The sequence below is a fragment of the Hyperolius riggenbachi genome, chromosome 2, assembly GCF_040937935.1.
Source record: "Hyperolius riggenbachi isolate aHypRig1 chromosome 2, aHypRig1.pri, whole genome shotgun sequence".
NCBI lineage: Eukaryota > Metazoa > Chordata > Amphibia > Anura > Hyperoliidae > Hyperolius > Hyperolius riggenbachi.
This window is the reverse complement of record NC_090647.1, coordinates 172,194,252-172,221,996: the sequence shown is the minus strand read 5'-3', so window position 1 is coordinate 172,221,996 and position 27,745 is coordinate 172,194,252. Positions and strand designations below refer to the sequence as shown.

General features: G+C 40.5%; 1 protein-coding gene across 2 annotated transcripts in view; it reads right to left on the bottom strand.

The window, feature by feature from the left end:
• Positions 1-27,745, bottom strand: part of TDRD3 (tudor domain containing 3) — a 415,364-nt gene that overhangs the window by 23,171 nt on the left and 364,448 nt on the right. Inside the window, exons 11-13 of one of the 2 annotated variants that reach the window (XM_068267833.1) lie at positions 26,625-27,460; positions 19,176-19,301; positions 13,793-15,707 (exon numbers count right to left, since the gene is read on the bottom strand). In XM_068267833.1, the coding sequence (XP_068123934.1) occupies positions 15,687-15,707; positions 19,176-19,301; positions 26,625-27,460 (983 nt within the window). In that variant the 3' untranslated portion in view covers positions 13,793-15,686. Of the gene's footprint in view, positions 1-13,792; positions 15,708-19,175; positions 19,302-26,624; positions 27,461-27,745 lie in introns of those variants that run through there. The other variant, XM_068267832.1, reaches the window with a different exon arrangement.

The window sequence follows — 27,745 nt, the reverse complement described above, 5'->3', positions numbered from 1 at the left end:
TGGAGATCATTAACTGGAGGAGTTCAGAGATGTTTGGAGATGGCTAACTGGAGAAGAATGACCTTTCCAGGGATTCTGCGTCGGTACTGAAGAGAAATGTATTTGATGAAATAGTTGGTGAATTGTAAGAGTGCTCTGGAATTCGGAAAAAAATAAAAATAAAAAATATGAAAATACCACCAGCCCTGTGATAAACTAAACATGTCCTGAAAATAGGCTAGTCTGCTAATCAGCCTAGTGACTGAGGTAGGTCGTAATGATTAACAGAGTTTGTACTATGGAAATCCTATATTACGGCACAAAAGTGAGATGCTGACTGACTGACAATGCATAGACCAGTGTTTAAATCTCCAATGATAAACACATTTTTGGAAAAAGGGACTTAGCGATGGTATCACCTCTATAAACCAACCAGTGATTAAAGTGTATAGTATTTTCTTTTGTTCATTGTGACTGAACTTGAGTTGTTTATTTTTTCTTCTGTAGGGATGGACAACAACCTCGCAGAGATAATCGACATGTCCTACTTCAAGTAAAAAAAATATGAATTTCTTACTAAAAGGCTACATGAGAGTTTCCTATGTGAAATAAAAGCTTTGCAATAAATAACCAGAAGAGAAAGAAAATTTTGTAACCAATAAATCTGACCTAACAGAATTATAAATGACCCAAATTTCACACCGTCTCTACCAGTCAAAAAACAACAACTATACAACAGGACACAACATGCTGTTGGATACATGAAATTCAAATCTAGAAGCTCACCACTGTCTGTGAGCTGACTTGAAGCCAGCCATCACTGTATGATGTAATTGCTTTCCTAATCAGGCAGCAAATTATTTATTTGTGATAAGTGCTGATAAAGAATTTTGGCAGAACAGAGATACTTGTGATACAGTGGGGTGGCAAGTTAGAGCAGAAAGAATATGCAGTTATACTCAATGAGCTGAAAATAACAATAATTAGGACATGCCGCCATTAAAAGTAATGGGTGCCCTGTGCCATGGCCTCATATCAACATCCACAAAAATATAAAAAGCTTTAGCAATTCCACGCACAGGCACTAAACAAATACTACACCTTAGGGAGCAGTTACCTTCATCTTTTCCATTCTCATTTAACAGCTTTGGCCTTTGTCTGGTCATTCTAATACACCATGCAGATTAGACCAAAGTTTCAGAACAACGAGTTTTAGCCAGTGTAAGTTCTAAAAAGCATCAAGATGATCACATTAAAATATTCTATTATAAATAACTGAATCTTAAGTACTGTAAGATGACATGAACCCTTTTCAGAAGAGCCATATCAAAATAATATTGTACAAGCGCTGTGGAAGATCAACACTTGAATTTAGCTGCAAGTAGATTTGGGTGCTGCTATACTCAAAATGTAATTTAACCACTATAACGGTTATCCTGGTGCAGACTGCTAAATTTGGGTGCAGCACAACGGTAATCGTAAATTTACCACTACACGAACCAAAATGTTTTGGCTATACAAATCATTTTATGGACTACACTAAAATTGTTAGCTACAGCAGTTACATTTTAACAGTTATAGCGGAATATCAGATGATTGTGGTTTAAGTGGAATATCGGAAGATAGTGCTGGGGGGCCTTTTAGAGTTAGGCGTGAGGGGGGTGGGGGGTTAAGGTTAGACGCCCACCTAGGGTTAGGAGTGGGGGGGGGAGGGTTAAGGTTAGGTTCCTACATGGGGTTAGCTGTGGGGGGTTAAGTTTAGATGCCCACCAAGGCAGTTTAGTGTATGGCACCACAGGGGGTTGGGGAGAAATAGTTAGTGTTAGGCACTACTTGGGAGGGTCCTTAGTGATAGGCACCACCAGGGGGGATCTGGTTTGTGTTAGGCAACAAGAGGGAAGGAGTTCTGTGTGAGAATAGGGTTAGGTTAGGGCATAGTAAAATATTGGTAAAGATTACCAGTATGTTTCTATCGGAATTAGGTAGTAGAATATCGGTAAAATTACCGATATTTTACTTTAGTGGAAAATAAAATATTAGTAAAATTGAAGATATTCTATAACCATTTTGCACCCATTTTTCGGCATTTTAGGTAGGGTCGGAAGGCTAGAGCTATATAAATACACAATAACAGCACAGGGTTCAATCAGATCATCATTTTAATTATTATTTTAATTATTACCCTTAACCACATTTGCAGCAGTATATCTGGGCATAGATATTTGTCTATTGCCGCCGCTCACTCCCCCCGCCGATTGTTAGAGAGGAGATCAATGAATGGGAACGCAGTTCTCATTCATTGATCTAAGTCCCTGTGTCAATGATTGCCAGCAACGAGATGTCTGCTGTCACTGTAACTACGGAAGTAACACATCCACGCATTACTTTCTATTCGCATGCTAATATTCCGCTTAGGGTAGTCCACGATTCACGAATGCTTGACTTACGAACACCGCGCCGATACAAACGCCATGGATTCTGTGTTTCCTTGGGAACAAGTCAAAATTTTCAAATTGGACTTTTAGTTTTTGAGAAAATCAATTTTAAAAAAATTCAATGAAAAAGATTGCTTATAAACTTGTATAAGCAGGCACAGAGGACAGAGGTGAGACAGAGGGGGACAATGGAGGCACAGAGGAGGTACAGGGGACAGAGATGGCACAATGTCCCGACTTAAGAACAGATTCAGGTTAAGAATGAACCTACAGTCCCCTGTCTCGTTTGTTAACCGGGGACCTGTAATGTGCAAAGACATCGTGTGGCCAAATAGTACATTTTTTTAAGTAAAAACACCTACACTTACATTTAAAATTAACCCCTTACCTCCCACACTCTCCCATAGTTACCTCAAAAACTTTTTTTTTTAATATGTATGTCAAGAGGGTATATATTACTGTTATTTTTTGAGAATATGGGCTTTTAATTAGTGATGGACGCAAAACTGAAAAAAAAAACTATTTGCGCCATACATTGTACCAGGGACATAATTTAAACTGCGTAATAACCAAGACAAATGGACAAACAAAATACATGAGTTTTAATTATTTATTTTAAGTATTTAAATAGCGCCAACATATTACGCAGCACTGTACAGAGTATATTGTCTTGTCACTGTCCCTCAGAGGGGCTCACAATCTACTCCCTACCATGGTCATATGTCTATATATGTATCGTGTAGTGTATGTTTCACAGTTTTAGGGACAATTTAGGGAGAAACCAGTTAACTTATCCATATGTTTTTTGGGGGGATGTGAGAAGAAACCGGAGTGCCCGGAGAAAACCCACGCAGGGACGGGGAGAACATTCAAACTCCTTGCAGATGTTTACCTGGCTGGGATTCGAACCGGAGACCCAGCACTGCAAGGCAAAAGCGCTAACCACTACGCCACTGTGCTGGTAGCATGTATTATTTTAAAACTATAATGGCCAAAAGCTGATATATAACGCATTTTTCCATTTTTTTCTTATTATTCCCATTAAAGGGAGGAGCGCTGAAAGGTAAAAATTGCTCTGGTGCGTAAGGGGAAAAACCCCACAGTGGTGAAGTGGTTAAAGGTTATAGTATTCTACAGTTAAAGTAAAAAGTAGGTGATAATACTTTGTACAGCACCACAGAATAGGTTGGCGCTTTAGAAATCAATAATAATAATAGGAATTTTTACTGTTGCACCACAGTTAAAAAGAGGGTCACTTTCTTCAGGCGATACTTCGAAAAAGGTGCTAGTCTGTCAAGTTCTATTAAGATTATAATAGACTTCTCTTATCAATATACTGTATAATATTGTATGTTGTACTTAGGTTTTTTTTTTTTTAAGTTAATTTTAGGTCATTATCATAACGGCTGGCAATTGTATTTTTCATGTAAAAGGTGTACATCAATGGTATTCATCTGTAAGAAAAAAAAAATCTTTGTTGTATAGTAATTGCTCCCAAATTTCTCATAAATTAGAGGGTGAATGATTACACAATGCGTGGCAAACCAAATAAAAGGAAGCATTATACTTCCAGAGAGATAATTAGTCGCTTTGTAAGGCTAACATTTTGAGTCTTTCTCTACCCCAGTCCTTACAGATATCCATCCTTTCATCAGAAAAATACTGTTCCATTATTATTACACAGAATTGTAGCTGGAATCTACTTGCGAACTAGTCAAAGTTGAGTGAGCGTGGTGGGAAGGGAGGTAATCTTACAAGCTGTACAGCTTTCAATAAAACAGTTAGGTATTTGTTATTACTAAGAATGCAATTTTCAAACAATCAGATCAACAAACTACGCTTTACTTTTTAAAAATCTGAAGCTTGAATAATAAATTATGTCTAGGATACAGAAACCTGACTGATATACAACAGTATGAAAACAGAAACCAAGCAAAAGACTGAAAATTAACCCTGGGATGAAAATTACAGTACAAACCTACTCAGAAGTAAAACTCAACTGTAATCTACCACTCTATGCTCTGTCTGCTTGCCATAGCTGGCTGCATACTGTATTTTTTATAATTTCTCCATTTATGAAGGTAGGTTGGCTAGAACTGACGTCTTGCAATACTGGGGCTCTGTGTTGAAATTAAAACCACCAGGGATTATTAATATACGTTTATAGAGCACTGATTCTTTCTGCAGGGTAGGGTGCATAGTCATGCCATTAACTGACCAACAAAGGTGTTCAAGATCTAATCCCTACCATATTAATAGTCTAATATCTCTACCTCAGTTTAGCCTTCCTGGTGTTGAATTTCAGATGGATTTCTGAGCACAAATATGTAATGCCTGTAATTTACAAAAATGTGTAAAACATTTTGAGTATAATCAAAGTTTCAAACACATAATCATGACAAAAAAATATACTAAATTTTCCCTTTCTGCCAGGCCACACTTTCCCCACTATTCAGTTTTTTTTGGCAGAAACTGTGTTTTTTTTACATTAAAATGTGTGTGCAAATTTTTGCATGCAGGTTTGCAGAGCATGTAAAAATTTCCATACAGACGTAAATTTAAGAAACAAATGCAAAACAAATAGAACCATCTTAGAACTACTAGATGAGCCTGACTCGTCCATACCTTTCTTTTTAGCTATTTTTCCCTGGATGTATCAGGCTTGTCCATTCCGCCAGAGAGGTTAAAAACAAAACTGAACGAAACCAATGAACTGATCATTGTAGAAGGAGCACACAAAAATAATTCTTGCACACTACATGCAAATAGTGTCCTCATCAAGGATTGAACCTGGGATACTAGTACTGCAAGGCAACATTAGCCCCTCCATCCACCAACCCACTTTTTCACCAGAAGTATCTAGATACTGTATATAAAGTTCTAATTTTACAATATTTCTCTGTGTATTCTTGGGTTCCCTCCCCAAATCCAAAAACACACAAGCAAACAGTACAGTGCACAGTCAGACAAGAAAAATAAAATAACCATTACTTGTTCAGTCTAATTGCTTACTCAGAGTCTATGAAAGGAGAAGTGAGGGATGGTCAATGAGATGCAAATAATTCTGAGTAGATGCAGTATTATACAATTTCTTAATACAAATGCATGCAGCCTAAAAATGAACCTATCATATGTAACCTCGGCAGGATATTACGCTCCTATTGTAGAGATGTTTAACTTTCCATTGGGAATCTGGATAATCCTGCATCAAGTCAGAATCATTAGCAACTCATTGGCCATCCCTAGTGAGGAACAGAGACAACACACAAATCATGAACTGTTTGCAAAGAATACATAGGGCTTGATTCACAAAGCGGTGCTAACTGTTCGCACGCCTGTGAAAACCCCCTTAGCACGTCTAAACAAGCTTTTCGCGCATAAAACTTTACGCGCGCAAAACTTTATGCGTGTAAAACTTTACGCGCGTACTGCACAGAGCGCAAGGCGCTCCGCGCCAAGTGCCCATTAAAGCCTATGGGATTTAGCGCGCGTAAAACTTTGCGCGTAAAACTTTGAGCGCGCAAAGTTAGCGCACGATCTGATTGAGAAATCCAGTGCTAACCTACTTAGCACCCTGGTTAGCATGTCTAAAGACTTTAGACGTGCTAAGTAGGTTAGCACCGCTTTGTGAATCAAGCCCATAGTGTCTGTGGAAAACCTTTTCATTTGATAGGCTTTTTGATTTCATTCTGCCCATATGGGATGTTATATGGTTACTTTTTTTGTCACTGGTGTTATACCTTACAGCATAACTGCACCTTTTGAACAAATTACCTCAGCACTGTCACTGGAATTACAATAATCCATCCATTTTATTCATAATAAAAAGAGAACATACACATTGAATTTTTAAAATGTTTTTTGGGAGCCGGTTAGCACCCCCCTACAAATCTGCATATCATCAGCGTGGCAGGCCTCTGGTTGATTATGCTTTCCTACTATGCATTTCAAAGTCTATATCTGCCAAGTTGATAAAGAGCTTGTTTAACTACAAAATGTCCAACTACATAGGAGACTAGCAAGTGGACAAATTGCTATGGACAATAGCATGGATACTTGCCCTATGCGTTTGTGACTTGTTTTAGGATTACAATTTGTTGCTACAGCAGGGTCAATCGCTGCATGATGGGGAATTCTGTATATGGGCACAGGGTGTTGACAAAGGAGGTCAACACATTCTTTACATCCATTTATTTTGATGGATTTACAATTAGCGTGGTGATTATCCTTGAATATGTGTTGATTTTTGTTCCTTCTGTTTGTAATGCAGAATATGCGGTTTGAGAGAGCTGTGAAGTGTGTTTGCATAGACAAAGGCCATCTTTGATGATCAAGAATAATCATTCCCCACTACAATACAGTATATTGCAAGTGTATTAGGGTCTGTAAGGTGGCAATACACAGATTGCCATTGCTGGCAGATCTGATTACTTTGAGGCTAAATTTACAGAAGGAGATGCATTGCATCCCCTATAAAAACAAGATGCAATGGAAGGGAAAAGTCACATTGCACGTTATGTGAGCGTTGCATACAGTGACGTATACAGTAAATAAAAAAATATGCTTCAATGCCACTAGTAGCAGGCATGCTATGTTATAATGGACTGCATGCACTGCATTTGGATTGAGATAGTGTAGTGATTGGATTGCATTACACCGGATGCACTCTGAACATAAGGCTCCACTGTGAACTTAGCCTGACAGAGCCTGCAAGAGATTTTTCCACTCCAAAACGTCAAACTTTTGACTAATGTCAGATTGTTAAATTGATCAAAAGGGTGAATGGGCTTTTTTCATACTTTGGTGACAAGGACACATTTTGTCGCTGAATATACTGCATGATATATTATATATTTAACTACTTCACTCCACAAGCTGTTTTACCCTTCCCACCTTTCAGCACTCCTCCTATTCATTTGACCACACCTTTATCACTGCACATCATACCTAAATGATCTATATCTTGTATTTCTCACCACACATTAGGCCTTTTGATACTTGTTTTCAGTAATTACTTTATTTTCTATGCATTGTAAAGGGAAAAATAACCCTAAAAAATACACAATTTCTCCAATTCTATGCACTATAGTTTTAAAATAAACAATGCTACTGCAGATAAAACCCCCCAGCTTTTATTTCTCCTTTGTTTTTCTATAACAACATTTATATTATGTTCCTAGTACAATGTATGGCGGCAATATACTATTTGGAAATAAAGGTATATTTCTCTGTTTTGTGTTTTTTTTTGTTTTATCCCTGTACCCTATCATTAATTATAAGCTCTTATTTGCAACAATAACAGTAATATATCCTTATGACATACATATCAAAAAAAATTAGTCCTTAGGGTAACAATGTATTTTTATATTCTGTCACTTTTTTTTTTTTTAATCAAGTGTATTATTCTGGTAACTATGGGGGAGAAGCAAAATGAAATAACTATAGGAAATGTATTTTGTACTGTATTTTTATTTTACTTTGTGTCCACTAGATGGCACTCAATACTTTATCCTGTGTTCACAGAAGTGGCTGTGAATGTTTTTACTTTTTTATTTACATTAATTTTAATGAATGAACATGGCTACAGGCTAAAGCCATGAACATTCATTCACAGGCACTTTGAATGGTTAAGGGAACACAGGTTTCCTTTCAACAATCATGGACGAGTAGCATACAACGGGAGTGTGCCTGCACAGTGGCCGCAGATGTGAGAGATGCATTTAAATGTCCTGTTTGCAGCTAAGACTGTCAAACAGGAAGTTTTAATGTGTTCACTTTGTGGGAAGTGGTTAACTGCTTTAAGGTTTTAAATTGCTTTGTGTACAGTATTAATGTTAAAGTTGCACTTCTTTTTGGGGGCAGACAATGATTTATTTTGGTCATTTGATACACTGTATATGATTCAAGAAAAATCAGGGAAAAATTGGGAGATAAAAAGTTTTTTCTTTAAGAATTCACAGTTAATATGGGGTAATATTGCACTTGAAACCTTGAAACAGAGGAAGGCCCAGCAGAGGCTTTTCTTCCTCCGCCAACTGAAGAAGTTTGGCATGGCCCAGGAGCTGCTGATGAACTTCTACACCGCCACCATAGAGTCTGTCCTCTGCTCATCCATCCTTGTCTAGTTTGCCGGCTCTTCCACCAAAGACAGATAAAAACTTCAGAGAGTCATCAGGACAGCAGAGAGGATCATTGGAAGACCTCTACCCTCACTGGATCTCCTCCACAACTCCAGACTACGCTCCAGAGAACTGCGGATTGCTGGCGACCCCATCCACCCGGGTCAACGCTTTTTCAGTTGGCTTCCTCTGGGCCGCAGTTTTCGAGCTATCGCCACTAGAACTACGAGGCATAGGAACTCCTTTTTCCCCTGTGCGGTTAGCCTCCTAAACTCCCTTCCGGCCATTCCACCTCCAACACTCACCCTCTCAACTCCACACCCCTCTCTCTAAAACAGACACCGTCGGATCGCTGGCTCCACCGAGCAAACCAGTGTCGGATACTGGACTGTTGTACTTAAATTTTAAACTTGCACTCCTGTCTTACAGATGGACTATGGACTATGTGACACTGTTTGGAACTATATTCTGTTAGCTTAAACTGCTTTTTGCTCTCCTGCTCTTAATTTAATTTACACTCGCTTATGCTTGTTTCTGGTATCTTCACTTCCTATCCCTTCTCGGAGCATTTGTATTTGTACTTGCCAAACCCAATTCCGGGCACAACTCCGTTGTGCTTGGCGTATAAAAATATTTCTGATTCTGGTATTAATTTTGTCAAATCAAAACAAACAGCTCAAACAAAATGTCAGAAAAATCATATTGCCTAGATACAACTTTAAACATTTACTCCTCTTTCTCCCAATTTCTGAGAAACAACACACAAGAGAACTTGTCATAATATGAGTCAAAGAGACACTGAAGCGGAAAAAAAAAATTATGATGATAATGAATTGGTTGTGTAGTACAGATAATTACTATAACATTAGAAGCAAAGAAAATTTTCTCATATTTTTATTTTCAGTTATATAGGGTTTTTTTTTATAACATTATTATTAATTAGTATGTGTATAGCACTGACATCTTCCGCAGCGCTGTACAGAGTATATCGTCTTGTCACTAACTGCCCCTCAGAGGAGCTCAGAATCTAATCCCTACTATAGTTATATGTTTATGCATGTATCGTAGTCTAGGGCCAATTTTTAGGGGAAGCCAATTAACTTATCCATGTTTTTGGGATGTGGGAGGAAACAGGAGTACCTGGAGGAAACCCGCGCAGACACAGGGAGAACATACAAACTCCTTGCAGATGTTGACCTGGCTGGGATACGAACAGGGGGACCAGCGCTGCAAGGCAATAGCGCTAACCACTACGCCTACGCATAACATTGCATCATTCTCTAACATATGCAGTTTACACACCACTCAGCATTCTAAATGATTTTACAGAGCAGGCTAGTGAAATTTTGACCTGTCCTCTGCAAAAGAAAACACAATACAATGACTGACAGTTGAGATAATAAGCTTCAGAAGACAGAGCTCTCTGCGACTTTGAAAGTCGTGGCGCTCAATGGCTCTTTTGCATAGATAACAACTGGAGTTTCTTAACTCTTCCTGTACTGGAAACAATAGTAGACTTATTTCTCTGCTAATGTTTTACTTCTTAGCTGTACTGCACGTACAAATCATTATATCATTTTTTTTTCTCGCTTGAGTGTCTCCTTAATTAGGCTTTCCCCAAATAATATCTATCCCCAAATGCATTTTTGCACCAGTTTACTATTAAAATTAAAAAAAAAAAAAAAAACGCCAATATACTTCAAAATGTATTTATTTATGCTGTTGGAAACCTAAAAGCCTTTACGGTAACTAGAAATAGTTTAAATTGACCTGCTTTTTAATTTTTAAAAATAATTTTATTTATTTTTTTACACAGGGTTTTGCCATCTATTTTTTTTCAAAATTAACTGGTAAAACTAGTTTAATTTAAACACCATTTATTTAACCACCCTGGCGTTCTGATTAAATCGCCAGGGTGGCTGCGGGAGGGTTTTTTTTAAATAAAAAAAAAACTATTTCATGCAGCCAACTGAAAGTTGGCTGCATGAAAGCCCACTAGAGGGCGCTCCGGAGGCGATCTTCCGATCGCCTCCGGCGCCCAGAATAAACAAGGAAGGCCGCAATGAGCGGCCTTCCTTGTTTTGCTTATATCGTCGCCATAGCGACGAGCGGAGTGACGTCATCGACGTCAGCCGACGTCGTGACGTCAGCCGCCTCCGATCCAGCCCTTAGCGCTGGCCGGAACTTTTTGTTCCGGCTACGCTGGGCTCAGGCGGCTGGGGGGACCCTCTTTCGCCGCTGCTCGCGGCGAATCGCCGCAGAGCGGCGGCGATCAGGCAGCACACGCGGCTGGCAAAGTGCCGGCTGCGTGTGCTGCTTTTTATTTCATTAAAATCGGCCCAGCAGGGCCTGAGCGGCAGCCGCTGGCGGTGTTGGACGAGCTGAGCTCGTCCAGACCGCTCAGCTGGTTAAAGAGACACTAGCCCATATCATATTAACTTTTCTCCAAGGAGATAATTTCAAACCCTACCAATGAAATACCTTTCAAGCTCCAACCAAGAAAGAAAACACTGTTAGGGCCCGTTCACACTGCACGCGTTTCCATATGCGTTTTGGAAACGCGTGCGGGGGGGCCGACACGCAGGACATCAGACATTGCATAGAGTGCAATGTCTGATGTTCACACAGCATGCGTTCCGGACCTGTGCGGTCCGGGAACGCATGCTGCATGCAGATTTTACAAAAACGCGCGGCTGTCCCATTCACTTTTCAGTGATGGGATCAGCCACGCAACGCATACGAACGCGGATGGCGTGCGTTCGTACGCGTTGCGGTCCGCATGCGTTGCGGTCCGCACTTTGTAGTCTGAACGGGCCCTAAATAAGTTTGATATTACGTTTACCTACTTTTTAAAAAACACCTGAAGTGAGAGGAATATGGATACTGCCAAATTGATTTACTTTTAAGCCATACCAGTTGCCCGGCAGTCCTGCTGATCTCTTTGGCTGCAGTAGTGCCCGGATCCCACAGCGGAAACAAGCATTAACTAACCCAGTCTGACACATCTGATCTCCATGCTTGCGCGGGGTCTATGACTAAAGGCAGGACAGCCAGGCAACTGGAATTGTTTAAAAGGAAATAAACATGGCAGTGCTGAAAAGTATTTTTTTAGATAGGATGAAAAATCATCTCCAGGGAAAAACGCAGGAAAAATGGTTCATTGGATAAGAGCCACTCTATGTGAATGAAGTCGGGTTGATGTGGTATGTGTGACTTGCATGGGACTGGTCACCATATACCGGAGTGCTAGAGCAGCTCATTGATGTGGCCAGTGCTACGCTGCGTTACTGGGTGATGCAGTTTTTAGGGTAGGGCTTGTGGCACTAAATGACAAACTAATTATGTGGCTATGCAAGTGGTAATAATGTGAATGATTGTACTGTAATAAGCACCCTTTTTTATTCTATTTTATTTACACGATTGAATTGCCTAATGGCAGCGCTTGCTGTTTTACAGTGGTACAGTGTAATTATTAGGTGGTGCATCCTTTATAATTCTATTTGTATTCATACATGGGCCCATATGCAATTAACTTTTTCTTCTGACTTTTCTCCTTGATGATATTTTTACAATGTCTCTCTTAAACCACCAGCAAAGAAGAAAATACTCAAAATAATTAATATGGTACCTTTTCACCTATTTTTTGATGCTTCTTAAATTGCAAAGTGTTGAAAAAAATATTTTAAACATAAGATGAAAATGTATCTCCTAGGAGAAAAAGTTAATTTCATATGGGCCATGGTCTCATGCAGTTGCTGCATTCCAAACGCAGCCTGTTATATTCTTTTAACAGTTTAATCTCATATGTGTATATGGCGTGCTTTGCTTTCAACATTGTAGTTTAACGCTCTCACAATCGTCGGTGTAAACAAGGTCTTGGACACATTTTCTTCGAGACACTTCTGATAAATGAGACTCACGGCAGCAGTATTTGCTATCTACAGAGCAGCACACAGTTACTGATAAAATGAAAACAAGTAAAGAGCACACAGCTCAAATAGGAAATGTGCGGTAAGGTGAATTATAGTGAGCAGCTAGATGAGAATTACATATATTAGGAGACATTGATTTTTCTGTTTATACTCTAGAGATTACACCATAACACAAATTAATATTGATCGGCCAACCTAATGTGCGGTTAAGTAAATAAAACATAAAGAAAATTACTGTTCAGACAGTAAATTTTATGTCCCAGCCTATAAACTAAAAGTATACCAAATTAAAAGTTTAAATATGTCTTTGCTTATTTCTTCAGCAGTAAGGGAAGCCTTTATAAGAATGCCAGAGATGTCTACAGACATTAGAGAACAAAATGACTATCCAGAGGCTAAAACACATTCAAGAGACTTTAACCTGGCTCTACCAAGCACAAAAATGTACAAAAATGGAGAGATGGGGAGCGCTGTACACAGACATTACTAGTTCCAAGTTATCTAACTCTAGACAGCATAGTACTGGGATTAAATGCTTAGCACACCTAGATTGCAGTGCAAGTTCTGCGTTTAAATTCAAACAAGAAAACTAGTTATGAGACGTTTCCATGTTCTCACCACGTCTGTTTTGGTTTTGCTCCACACTCAAAAATATGGTGGTAGATTAACTGGCTTCAAATTAGCCCAAGACTGTAGTAAAGATATTAGGTTAGGAGTCCTCCTAAAGGACAGTAAGTGATCAAAATAGTTTAGTAGACTCTGTGAAAAGCTGCATAGTATACTGGCAATGTAAAAACACTGTCAAAGAGTACCTCAGGTAAAAAATAATGACTGATCGGTGGGTCTCAGGCCTAAATGCTTACCAGATCTGCCGTCTTTGGGTCACAGGTGACACTCCATCCCCCTCCACAGCAGTGCAGGCATGTTTCTGAAGACTTCTGAAACCTGTGTTGCCTTAGTCCATCCCCAGCTTGGCAGCCACCAATTAGAGCATGGCTGCCGGCCTGGGGCTGGGCTCCAGCAATGCAGATGGACATAGCTATAGCCTCAGCAGCAATTTTGAAAAAATCTCATCCCTGAGGGTGGCAGAGCCATCACCAGCCTGGAGAGATGATGCCAGAAAAGACTCTTTAATTTTTACCTGAGGTGCACTTTAGGTTAAGTAATCTGTAGCCCTATGAGTTATAGAGATATGGCAGTTTTACCTTAAGAGATAAAAAGTGTGAAACAAATGCTTTTGAAGTATGGAATATAGGATTAATAATCACAAATTACACCTTGCATCAGAAAAAAAAAACTTTTCTTGTTAAAGCTATTTTATTAAAGATATACAGACATACAGCTTGATGTACAGACTTCAAGTATCACACAATGCATTGAATTATGGAAACTGTACGGAATAAAGGCTGAATATATAAATGGATATATATCAGAGCAGGTGGTAGGGAAGGTAGGTAGAGAACAAAAAATAAAAACAAAAAGGAGAAAATAGGGATGGATGGATTGAAGGGAAGGTGAGAATTGTTTAATTGTGAATACAACAGAAAACAGAAATGTCTTAAAACGGATCCGAGATGAAAAACTAACTATAACAAGTAACTTGTCTATATAGCTTATCTAAAATTTAGATAGTTTACACAACAACTCTAGCTGTAAACAGCTTTAACAGTTTATGATTATTTATTCCTGTGATACAATGAGAGCGACCAAGTTCTGTTCGTCACATTACACACAGGCAAGCTGATAGCATCTCCAGCCCTCAGCCTGTGAAAACTTAACTCCCCTCTGCCTCTGAAATCTCTGGCTAGTATCCTCCTCCTCCTGCCCAGACTGAACTCCCATAAGCCCTGGCTACTAAGGCTCAAAGTGCCAAGGCACTCTGGAGAAGCTGTGGGCGAGGCTTGTTTAGTTTATAGGGAATTAGAGTATTAAAACAAAAAAAAGTATTTGGCTTGAGGAATGCCCTATAAACTATATGAAAGGAACACAATTATGCAAGAGTAAAAGATTATCTCGGATCCACTTTAAGCAAACAAAAAGCCCAAACAATTCTCTCTGGTTTTGGTGTCCAACCCTAAATTAAGAGTAAAACTAGCTTGGCCCTCCTCCTTATTGCATACATTTTTTCCTACATTCCAGTCCAAGCTTCTGTGTTGGAGGTTAAGGTTATGTGGAATATCTTAACTGGAAGGCAGTCTTCAGATTCTCTAAAGGACATCCAGCAAAACCAGAGGATGGTAAATTACTACTTTTTATCAGATACCACCATTTCTTCTATGGAAAGAATCAATAATCTCTTTGCCTGTTGACCTTTTAGTAGACCCCCACCCCCCGAGTTACCTCATGTACAAAAACTCGGGACAAGGCTACTGCAGCCGCCTAAACTCAGGCTGCTTCCTGCAGCCTAATGCAGAGCCACGTAGGTGGTGCTTAATATTTACCAATCTGGACACAGGAACGGCTCTCCTCTTCCACCACCAAGCTGCACTGTAACGCAAACATCCTCCTCTGGGTCCTGATCATAATATGACATGTTATAGGGACCCAAAGAAGGATGTCAGGGTTTTAGCGCTACTCGGTGGTGGAAGAAGAGATTTGAACCGGCATTAGGCCATGCGAGGCACACTGGCAGCCTGGGGAGACACAGAAATATGTTGTGCCATAGCGCACATTAAAAAAATAAAATAAAAAAATCAGCAGTTAAAAGGTTAAAGAATGCAGGAAGCTACCATAGTTTTTCGCAGTTGGGCAACCACTAGTTTAGCCACAATGAGGCAATGTTCCAGTAACCAATTCTTTATTTAAAGGCTTAACACTATCATATAACATTCAAATTAGGTAAACAATCAATATCAAACTAGTATTGACCATTTATCAGCCTAGTGCCAAGAAACAGTCAATGTTCTGTCAGATTTCAGCAGAAATCAGAAGAAATATTGATCTGACCACTGATTCCACTGGGTTTTCACTGCTTGACGTAGTACAAGTCAACAAGAATGGTGATAGCCGGAAGCTCCAGCCTGCCTTCTCCTCCTTCACCTGTCCATGTTGATCTGAAGACAGAACGACCTTTTCCATTCAATGCTCGATCGATATATCAATTGAAACTCGATTAAGAGGACCCCAGTTTTTAAAACATTTTTCGTTAGATTTGTTGTTTTTATCATTATGGTCTAGGGCTGTGCCCAAACCAACGGCTGCCTGTTTTCACTCCTTCCCAGTTATCGATAGGCACCAAAGCACTGCAAACGAAGCAGATGATGGAAGGTAAGCATTGGTTAGGGTTATTGGTAAGGATCAGGCACCGATTATAGGGTTTATTTTTAGGGAACTGGATATTAATCTAGCCACAGGTGACAAATTCCAGTCTTCGAGGCCCATATCCTTGACTGTGTTTAGGATAGACTGAAAAAGGGAGAAATGTTTTCTACCACGCCTTTGCTGATTCAGCCCCATCAATTAACTTGAGTTGTGCCAAAAATGTGTGAGGACCACGGCCCTTGAGGACTGGAGTTTGACATCCCTGATCTAAGCTGTTAAGGATAGAAAGCTAAGTGTAAAGAAGAGGTTAATTAAGGAGGGGAAAGAAAAAGGGTGGTAGTGTTTGGCATCAAGAAGGCATTCATGATAAAGGGCGGGTTAAGGTGTTAGGCAGGAGTCAACCTTGGAGGAGGGAAGGGGGTGGAGGCTGGGGTTAGGCAATAAGAGGGCTTTATGTTGGGAGAGATCATGCATCAGGATTGCCAATACTGCTAATCAGCAGCTGATACCCAAACTCACTACAAAGTATTGTCATAGAGCTACAAGTTTAGGAATGAAATGAGCTACTGCCAGTGCCCAATACTGACTTATGGATTTCCAGCTTACAAAAGAACATTGTAATTTGGCATTACAATCAGAACACCTCCTGAATTTATTGTTCCATTTTACAGTCCCCCCCCCCCCCGATACAACTACTTTATCATCATTGTTCTCTCCTTATTTTTCTATTCAAGTAAACAACCAACAAGAGGACACACACCATCAACATACTATGAGTGAGGTTAACCAATTAAAGGGGAGCCACATATATAGATGCTTGGGGAATGTGCAAATAGACCAAAACAATGAAGTAAACTAAAAAAAAAGGATATGGGGAGGGGGGTGGATCATGAAGAGGGAGGGATAGGAGTCTATATGGCAGCACCAGACCTCAGAATACCGAGCTTTTTTGACGAACATATTTGTTGAGGTGAAAATATTTAAAATCAACAAAAGATATGGACACTGTAGGATAATCAATCAAATGAAAATTAACAGTAAATAAAGTAAACTGGTAGGGCATATTCCATTTATAGCCCATTCTAGGGCAATGGCCCAATACATGAATAAGTACAGCATGATGGCATAAAGGGAGGTATTACAGCAAATAAATACAGTACATATTACAAAATAGCAGAATGATAAGAAAATATTTAGTTTACAATGTAATAAGGCTCAATATATATCCATATTGTGTAAACCAGCAATATATAAAGTACAGTGCAAAGATGATTTAAGTACCAATGTGCTAAGTAGAGTAAAGCTGGCCATACACTAGGCCGATTCCCCACCGATCAACAGCAGATTTGATCACTGGGATCGAATCTGCTGTCAAATCGTTAACGTTAAATTTCGATCTATTTCGTCCCGAAATAGATCGATCCCGTCGATCGCTCCGTGCTGGAAATTACTATCGATTGCCCGCGGGTAGGGAGCGCGTCGGTAGCGGCGTTAGAGTGCCCGATGACTGACGCAATACAGCTTCAATACATTACTTGATCCGGCCGGTGCGTATCCCCCCGGTCACTGCTGCTCCGTCTTCGTGCTGGGCTCCGGATCCAGCAGGCTTCACTTCTTCCTGTCCCGGCAGGAAGTTTAAACAGTAGAGGGCGCTATACTATTTAAACTTCCCCCAGGCTGGAAGAAGTGAAGCCTGCTGGATCCGGAGACCAGACCAGAGCGGAAAAGACAGCGGAGTCCTGGGGAGTCGAGCCGGCGGAGCAGGTAATGTATGCGGGGGGCGGCAGCACCACCACCACAGATTGTGAACGGTTTCAGGCTGAAATTGATTCACAATCTGTTTGCAGTAAAGGCAGCCATACGATCAGATTCGATCAGAGAGGGATCTATCTGTTGGTCGAATCTGATGGCAAATCGACCAGTGTATGGCTACCTTTAGAGTGTAAAGTGCTAAGAATGAAAGATAGGGTGATAAGAGAGTTCTTATCACAAGAAGAGACACCCTTTATGTACTTAATTTACAATTTACACCTTCCTATTTATATAGCCCTGGCTCTAGAGGTCATTATTCAAAAACAAACCCTTTCCTTATGGGCAATTGATCTGCACATAATCCTCACAGAGAGGACACTGCAGATGCAATCTGGCAATAGCTGGACCGCTGCAGGGACTAGAAAGGCAAATATGCATTTCCTGCATTGCCGTAGCAACAAGTCTCCTGTATCTGCAGCGATTGATGCTAGTGCACATGGCCAGTGTTGCCGTAGCAACTCATCTTCTGTGTCCATAGTTGCAAAGCTCTGCTAGGGAGTGTCCGTCTATAGGCCATATACAATTCACTTTTTCTCCTGAGTTTTCTCATAGGAGGTAATTTTTCATCTTCAGTTTAAAATAACTTTTTAGCACTTTACAATGGAAAAAATACAAAAAAGTAGGTGGAAAAGTACTGTCAAAATGATTTTGAGTTTTTGTTTGTTTGTTGGAGGTTTAAAAGGCATTTTATTTTGAAGTTGAGAATATTTCACCTGGGAGAAAACTCAGGTGAAAAAAGGAATTGCATATGGGCATATCTCTCTCTCTCTCTACTACTTTAACCTCCTGGGCGATAATCCCGAGCTGAGCTCGGGGTATGTCGCACAGGAGGAGTTCTCAGGCCATGGTGGGCCGATTTGCATAATTTTTTTTTGTTACACGCAGCTAGCACTTTGCTAGCTGCGTGTAACTTCCGATCGTCGCCGTTCGCCGCCAATCCGCCGCCGATCCGCCGCCGTGCCCCCCCTCCCCGACCACTTGCGCAGCCTGGCCAATCAGTGCCAGGCAGCGCTGAGGGGTGGATCGGGACTCCCTCTGACGTCACGACGTCGGTGACGTCATCCCGCCCGGTTGCCATGACCGGGGAAGCCCAGCAGAAAATCCCGTTCTGAACGTGATTTCCTGCTTACTCTGATCGCCGTAGGCGATCAGAGTGGGTGGGGGGATGCTGCTGCGCAGCGGCTATCATGTAGCGAGCCCAGGGCTCGCTATATGATTTAAAAAATAAAACATTTTTTAAAAAAGTGCTGCGCCCCCTCCTGGGCGATGCAATTGTATCGCCCAGAGGGTTAAGCGCTCTTTCTTTCTACACAGCCTAGATTTCTCTTCTCTGTCAATGTGTTCTCTTTCCCTCTGCCACCTTGCAATCTGTCTCTCTGTTACCGTCAGTTCTCACTTTCTGTATCTGTCACCTGCAGCCTATCTCTCTCACCACCTTGCACAATTATCCTGCATTGCCTTGGATGTGGTTGCCTTTCTCACTCTCTTTTTTTCTACACCCTTCATACCCCCCCTAAACCTACAGCACAGATTTCAATTGCATCCAAATGTGTGCCTTTCTGCTAGTATGTATAACACCAATGTTTTTACAGAGGTATTAAAAGCATATAAACACTTAAAAAGTGATAGTAACTTACCCATGCCTCTGCCTGTATAGGTTTGATGTTCTCTAAGAGTACTTCTTCATAATTCCCATAATCGCAAAATTTGACTACTGCTGTTGTTCCAGAAGAGTGTAATGCTTCAATTTCGGCTCTATAATACTGCATGAAAAAAACACACAGATTTCAGATAAGTAACCTTGTATTCAGAAAACCTAAGTAACCTCTCCTTAATGCCAAAGTGCTGGCAAAAATAGACATCAGTACTCCCGTTCAGTGCCCTGTGGGCAATTCATTTATCATTGCTATTATATCTGCAGCATTCAGGGGAAACGAGATACCCAGTCCATTAATATGAGAAAAGATACATTTTCTCATTTCAGTGACAAAAGAAAACAAAGCAGCAATATTGCAAGTTGCAACTTCCATTTTCCATTAGATCTTTCCCATAATCCCTTTACCTGTCCACATGGTAATGCTGCATGGTGACACCTGCCTTTCCGAAGGTGATGCAGTCTTGCCTTAGATCAGGTATGTCAAACCGGTCCTACGAGGGCCGAGATCCTCACACATTTTTTATACAGCTCAAATGAACTGATGGGTCTGAATCAGGAAAGGTGTGGTCCATCAGGTAGAACACATTCATTTCTTTCTCAGTCCATCCTAAACACTGGCATGGATCTGGCCCTCCAAGCCTGGTGTGTGCCTTAGATTCTCTGAAGAAAATATCCCCTCCCCCCACCCACATGACAGGCCAATACCAAGCAACAATTGCTTCATATTATGTTGCTTGTAAGATTTTTCCCAGAACAGATTTAATCCATTCTAAAAAGGAATGTAAACATGTTTTTGGTATATAGTTATTTTGCCATAAAGTTAGTCATCATGATGATATATTTTTCACAGTGCCCTTCTCAAAGGAATATCCAGTTGAAAATAAACAGACGAGATAAACAACTGTAGCTATCCTCTTAAAAATTACCTTTTTTTTTTTAGTTATCCCACTGTTTTATTTTATATTTAAATCTACTTTAGTTTTTACAGTTCATGGTTTCTGTTGAATTACACATTCAACGTGACAAGTATGCCAGAGCTAAAATTATGAACTATTGACCCTATTTATCACTTTCCTACTCTCAAAGGCTATTTTCTGGGGGGCGGGGGGGGGGGGTTATGGCTGTAATTCCTTATAATTGAGGGTTACGCTGTAGTCCAGGGCTAGGCAAACTTTGCCTCCCTGTAGTCGTGAGTGGAAGAATACGGAGGGTAAGACTCACATACTCACATACTTCCTGAGTCAGGTCTCCATGGCAACAGGGCTTTACATGACACACCAGCGTATTACATGCTGGCTGCCAGTGTGTAATACGCTAGAATGTCCTGACAGTGTGTCGTGATGCCCTGTTGCAGTGAAGACATGATGCTGGAAAAAGCGATCAGGTGAGTTTTAACCCACTGTTATCACTCGCTTGCGACTCTGCAGGGAGGGAGGGGTTGTAAGAGAGGGATCCGGCCTACAGCGCATGCAGGCTGGATATGGCCCGCGGGCGGCAGTTTGCCCAGCGCTGCTGTATTCCAACCATATCCTGACTGGACAGAAGCACACTTGCATACCTGATATTTAACTTTTTTCAGGCATAGAAAGGAAAAAAAAAAAAATCAGCATATGTATTTGTGTGCTTGGCATTACCATATATACTCGAGTATAAGCCGACCCGAGTATAAGCCGACCCCCACACTTTTACCTAAATATGCTGGTAAAAATGACTGACTCGAGTATAAGCCGAGGGGAGGAAATGCAGAGGTCTAAAGTAATTGTCTTGCTTGTCATACACTACACAACAAGCACCCAATCCTGCAACTGACAGTGGTCCACAGCATATGCAGTGTGGATTACCTGGTTTCAGCATCAGAAATACTTCCTATATCTATATATTGCTGTAAATTGGTGTGTAGCCCCGCCATCCCAGTGATGTTTAGCCAACGCTGATTAGCTATGTGGAAGTTTCCTCCCAAATAATTCTGGAGACCAGGTATATTTTGCACTTGCTTTGGAATTCTCAGAAGCAAACATTCCGCAGAGATCACTTGACAGGACTAAAGATGTTGCCACCTGTGATAAATTTCAGAGTATGAATCAGGGAGAAGAAAGAATTTACAATGGGCAAACACTGACTAAGCAATGTTATGCTTTTACATTAATTTCACTACTGTTCCTCTTTATTTTCCAAACTATACATAACTGTATATTTCTCAGTTGAGTCATACACTTACAGCTTCCAAGAGGACTTCTAAATTTCCATAGCTGTGCATGTAGTCAAGGAAGGGCATGGTAGTAGGCCTGTGTGCACACTCACATCAGACTTGGGCACAGAACAAACTCAGAAACGTCTTGAAGGCAAGCTGCTGTTCTGGCCAGCATCTTATACAAACAACTTACTAATGCCTTTTGGGATAGGCTGTAGTGACTAAACAGCAGTCTGAATGCTGACAAGTACCTTACATAGATAACCCAGCCCTAGAAATAAATATCAGCTGTATGCTGATTGTCTCCCTTGCAGAGTGATAAACAGCGGAGTGTGCTTGTTTCACTCACCATCAGTCCCTCCCTACACCTGAATGCCCAGAGCAGAGCAATATGGAAATTGCCACTGTGTCCCCACCCGTGTGTAGGCATAAATGATTGCAGACCAGACCACCCGCATATACAGCATGGTTTCACTGGATTTTCAGTGATGGCTCTGTCCCCCTTACCCTGCCAGAGTGGAGCAGCATGTAAATATCAAGCTGAATGCTGATATGATTGTTCCCCTCGCAGTTTGCAGAGTTATAAGCAGCAGAGCGTGCTTGTTTCACTCACCAGAGTCACCACCAGTCTGTCCGTAGCTGCGGGGATTCCCCTCTTCCTTGTATTTTGCAGGCTCATCTCTATGACGCCCTCTAGTGGCGCTTCTCATTACGCGTCATAAAGAAATTAGCCTGCAAAGGACGAGCTGAAGAGGGGAATCCCCGCAGCTACGGACGGACTGGTGGTGACTCTGGTGAGTGAAAAAAGCACGCTTCGCTGCTTATAACTCTGTAAACTGCGAGGGAACATTCAACTCAGCATTCAGCTGATATTTACACGCCGCTCCACTCAGTGACTGCCTAACGCAGGATGGCGGCCGCAGAGTTGCTCTCTTGTTCTTCAATCACGGCATATAGCGTCATTTCGGTCACTGTGAGATTAGCAGGGAAGAAGCACGCGTTCCCTGCATGGGGACATGGGAGATGGCCAAAAAACAGCCTGCCAGCCGCGATCAGAGCTGGCAGGCTGTAAACAGAAAAAAAAGGTAATAAACAAATGTACAGCGCTGCGGTCTAGCGCAGAAAAACGGCCCTGCAAGTAAACTGTCCCTCTGATCGCCGCACAATCTAATCCCTTTTATAGGCATATGCCTATGAATGTTATGTGCAGTGTATTTGTTGTATTGTAAGGCCAATTTAAAGGAATACTATTGATCTATGCATTTATTTTTAAATGCTGTATATTGTAGCACACATTAGGACAAGTACTAGGAGCAATTTGATTCCTCACAGCTGTTCCTCTCAGCTGTAAAATCCTCCATCAGTTTTAGATACAAAATGAATCTAATACTGACGGTTCCCAGAGGGCTAGACCATGTCTCTGCACAGGGGAGTTGCTATCAACTCCTCAGTTTATAGTTTAATTATCACCTTGCTGAAATAATCTTATTGATATGGTGGTAAGGGGTTAAAGATTTTAGCAATTTGTGTTTATTATCTTTGCTTCTCTTGACTGAGAAAGATACTAATAATGCTAATTGTAAAAAGTGGTCTGCCCCTCTCAGCAGCTTGTAAAGTGGACGTAGCCTGGAGTGAATCATCATCACAAGCAGGCAGCCAGGCAACCAGTCTGAGTGTAAACACAGACTAGTGTTATAGCTAGTTAAATTCCAGCAATATTCCAGCTCATTTAGTTACCTGTTACCACCTCAGATCTGCCTATTTCTCCTCATGTCTCCTGCATGCTGTGAGTGACACAGTGAAATATATTTGTGAGCTATGTGACAGAGTAACCAAGCAGCTCAGGGTGACCCAAACTACTATGAGCTGTGTGAGAAATGAATTTTTAAGCAGGGATAGAGGGTGACCTGGGTGAATAAATAAAGTGCCCCTAGCACTTGTGGTAATGTGTACACTAATATAGAGTATTCAAAAAAAAAAAGTTGTTTCAATCGATAGTATTCCTTTAAGGGGGGAGAGAGGGGAGGTATAGTAAAATTGATAAAAATTCTCTTAAAACAAAAACAAACAAAAAAACACATTGCAACAGCAATCAGATTCAAACAACAGAAAGCTCTGTTGGTGGGAAGAAAAGGGGGTACGATTCATTTGGTTGCTAAGTTGTATGGCTGTGCAATAAATTGTTAAATCTGCACAGTGCTGAATTGTAAAAAAAAAAAAAAAAAAATCGCTTGGTCCCTAGGGGGTATAAACCTGTGGTCCTCAAGTGGTTAAAGAGGAACTTAAAGGAGAACTGTAGTGAGAGGGATATGAAGGCTGCCATATTTATTTCCTTTTAAGCAATACCAGTTGCCTGGCAGCCCTGATGGTCTATTTGCCTAAAGAAGTGTCTGAATCACACGAGAAACAAGCATGCAGCTAATCTTGTCATATCTGTCTAAATTTGTCAGAAACACCTGATCTGCTGCATGCTTGTTCAGGGCCTATGGCTGAAAGTATTAGAGGCAGAGGATTAGCTGAATAGCCAGGCAACTGGTATTGCTTAAAAGGAAATAAATATGGCAGCCTCCATATACCTCTCACTACTGTTCTCCTTTAAGTGAATATAACTTCATTAGTAAATTTGCTTATTTTTACAGTATTACTTCATAAATTATTTGCCTAGTGTAAAAATCTTTCTTCACCTGAGTTACATTCAGACATTTATCACAAATGGTGACGTCAACTGCTGGCAAGGCGCATCACTGTGGAATGTTTGTTAGTTGTTAAGTGAGCAGAAACAACAAATGGTCACCCAAAGTGCTCTGGGGCATAATGCTGTGACATCATAGCCTAGGCCAAGCATCACTGGGAGGGTGGGGTTGCATATTAATATAAAGTATCCATGTAAACTGCCCCTAGAATCTGTGGGCAAACCTTACCTTCAATACCCTACATGCCAGCCTCCAGCTACTTGTGACAAAAGAATATCACACAAAGTCTGACATCTGACAGAGGTGATTATTGTTTACACACTTACACATCCTTCTGCTCTTAAGTTGTGTTGCTCTTCAATACAGTAATGCAACTAAATAATACATTCACAGCATTGTTTATAACTTGTCATTTCTCAGACCACTTGAAACGAATGCATAGAAACTCAAGGTCGCTTTATGCTAGCACACATCTTTTACCTGTATATCAATATGCACATGGTGAAAAATGTAAAAATGTAAAACTAAAACTACATGTTAATGTACATAGAAGTACATTTGAGGTTTACCGGTACTTCTATGCTACATAACAACTTAGGCCCATATGCAATTCATTTTTTCTCCTTAGTTTTCTCCAAGTTTACATTTTCACACCTCGTCAATAAAATGCCTTTGAAACCCCCAGCAAGCAAGAAAATACACAAAATCCTTTTCATAGCACTTTTGCTGCTACTTTTGCTACCTTTTTTTAAATTACGAAATACTGAAAAGTTATTTAAAGAGAAAATAAAAATGTATCGCCTAGTAGAAAACTTAGAAGAAAAAGTGAATTGCATATGGGCCTTAAGGTGGACACACACCATACAATTAAAAGATCCAGTTTTACACCAATTCAATAAATATGATCGTTTGTCCCAAAAAATCAAAAGCTTTTCTTCATTCGTTCGAGAAATCTGATCGAACTTCCCGTTCTTATCCGAAAAAAGAGGATCAGGAGTGTTGGACGTTTCAGATCAATTTTTACAAAAATTAAATGGTGTGTGGTAGATTGTCAATTACTTGATGTACAGACCCAATCAATTTTTTCTAAGTTTTCAATTATTTTATTCATAATTGGGGAAAATTGAGGTATGTGTATGGTACATTGGTCAGATTTTTGAAATGTTACAATCAGTCAAAAAATTAATTGCAATTCTTGAATTGAAAATATATTTAAAAAAAAATGTATGGTGTGTTGCCACCTTAGACTGTTACATTCCCTTATAAGTGATTCAATTTTTTTTCTTCATATTTTCAGAAGAACTGCCTTTGAAAGAGCAGTGGCACAGTCCCCTTGCCCCAACTGTATGCACAAATATACGTAGCATAGCAGCCAGTGTCTATGTATATTTCTGTGCCATTTGTGCTTATAATTTAAGGTTCATACGCACCTACCAACTATCTACCAAACTTGTCTGGTAAGCCCCATACAACTTGTGTGTGCCATTGAGAGAATCCAAAGACACAACAAAAGTTGTTTAGCTGACACCTTTAATGACTCTTGTACAGTTTAGTCATTTAGTCAAATTTACTATAACATGAATAAAAAATAGGAGATTGAGCTAACACTTTACACCACGTGTCGAACTCCAGGCCTGGAGGGCCAGATCCATGCCAGTGTTTAGGATGGACTGAGAAAGAAAGGAATGTGTTCTACCTGATGGACCACACCTTTCCTGATTCAGACCCATCAGTTCATTTGAGCTGTATCAAAAATGTGTGAGGATCTCGGCCCTCATAGGACCGGGTTGACATACCTGCTTTACACCATTCTTTAAAGATCCATATTAAATGAATACAAATCCATACTTTAACAGGGCCCCAGAACTAGCTTAGTCATGTTGAGACCAAGGCTCTATGTAGACCTTGCCACATGTTTCTTTATTTCTTGCTGTTCTTTTCACAGCATGTGGTTAAAAGCAATCACATTCCTCCATGACTGTACTGCATTAAGTTCTCAGCAAAGAGGATTCCATACATTTTGAACAAATTATAACATCATTTATGGAAAGGCAAACTCGGGCCTGCAGCAAACTTTCACTGTGCTTTACTGATGCCTACAGATATTTATCCAAATAGCATAGTAAAGTGCACTCAGAAAAAAAATGTTTTCTTAAAGGAAAGATCCGCGCAGACTATAAAAAACAAACTGTACTTCACCGATAGACGCCGGGAGGGAAAGGAGCTGCGGCGAGGGCACCGATCGACTGCCAGGAGCTGGAAGAAGCCCCAGGTAAGTGCAGTTTGTTTTTTTTATAGTCTGCGCCAACCTTCCCTTTAAGTCAGTGTGACATTAGGAAATATAAATTAGACAAATCGAATTTGACGGAAATCGATCAGAAATTAGATCGGACATGCTGGAAATAATCGATCTGACGCTAAATCTGCCAGAAAATCTCGTAGTGTGTACCTAGCAATAGGCAGACTGTTTTAGACAGACAAACAAAAGGATGACAATCCATTTATCTTTTTATAACTAGAAAACATAAAAATGAGAATACTGCACCTTATTGTCTTCCCAGTAAAGAGCCAGACACTCATCCCCTGGTCTCCAGGTGAAAGCAGGGTAGGTAGGCTCCAGTATCCTCTCTGGCTTTATAGGACCAGATCTCTTTTTAGAGTTACTACTGTATGAAAACATCTTGTTTCTGTCATCATTAGCAGAGTTCATATTTGACCCTATTGGTTTTATAGGTCCAGCTCTTCTACCCTTTTGATCAAACTCTCCATTTGGTAAATCATTAGCACCATCTTGTATTACTGTTGAATGGTAATTAGTAGATTCCATGTTGGCACTATAACTTTTTTCATTTGGTAAACTTGTGAAATTTTCATTGTTCGTTGTCCGTGGTCTCCTGTCTACATAGAACTCAGAATTGTGTCTTTGGTCTTCTCTCCTACCACGTTTCTGATGCAATGATTCTGTATTACTATCATTACTGTAAGTGCTGTTATCCTCTTTAGTTTCAGGGTGGACCGGACCCTTTAAGGTCCTATTTTGCATAGTGTTTTCTCTCTTTTTGAAAGTACCATCATTCTGGAATTCTTTTAATCTTTCATTCCTTGAAAAACTCTTTTCACTCTTATTCCTGTCTTCTGTCCATGTATCTGGTCCGGAAGAACTGTATTTTTCTGGAACTCGATTTCTCGGAGGCCCACTGCCTTCAAACTGCCTTGATGTGTGACTATCCTTTTGAAATCTAGGTGGTTTTTCATTCCTTGGAGCTCTGGGATCATTGCGGGCAAATTGCCTAGATTGACTATAATCCTTCACTCCATTTTGCTCTAGACTTTGAACTCTATTGTGTCCCTGGTTCTGAGATTGAACAGATGACTTGTTATCTGCAAATGTTAAACAAACAATTTTCAGAGAGAGATGGAGGGAGAGGGTACATCAATAAAACCAGTTAGCTTAACTAAAACATTTAAGATCTTAAAGAGAATCTGTAACGTCAAAACGTCCCCTAGGGGGTACTCACTTCGGGTGGGGGAAGCCTCAGGATCCTAATGAGGCTTCCCACGCCGTCCTCCGTCCCTCAGGGGTCTCGCTGCAGCCCTCCGTACAAGATGACGTCATTATTTACCTTCCTGACTCCTGCGCAGGCGCTCTGACGGCTGTCGGCTCCG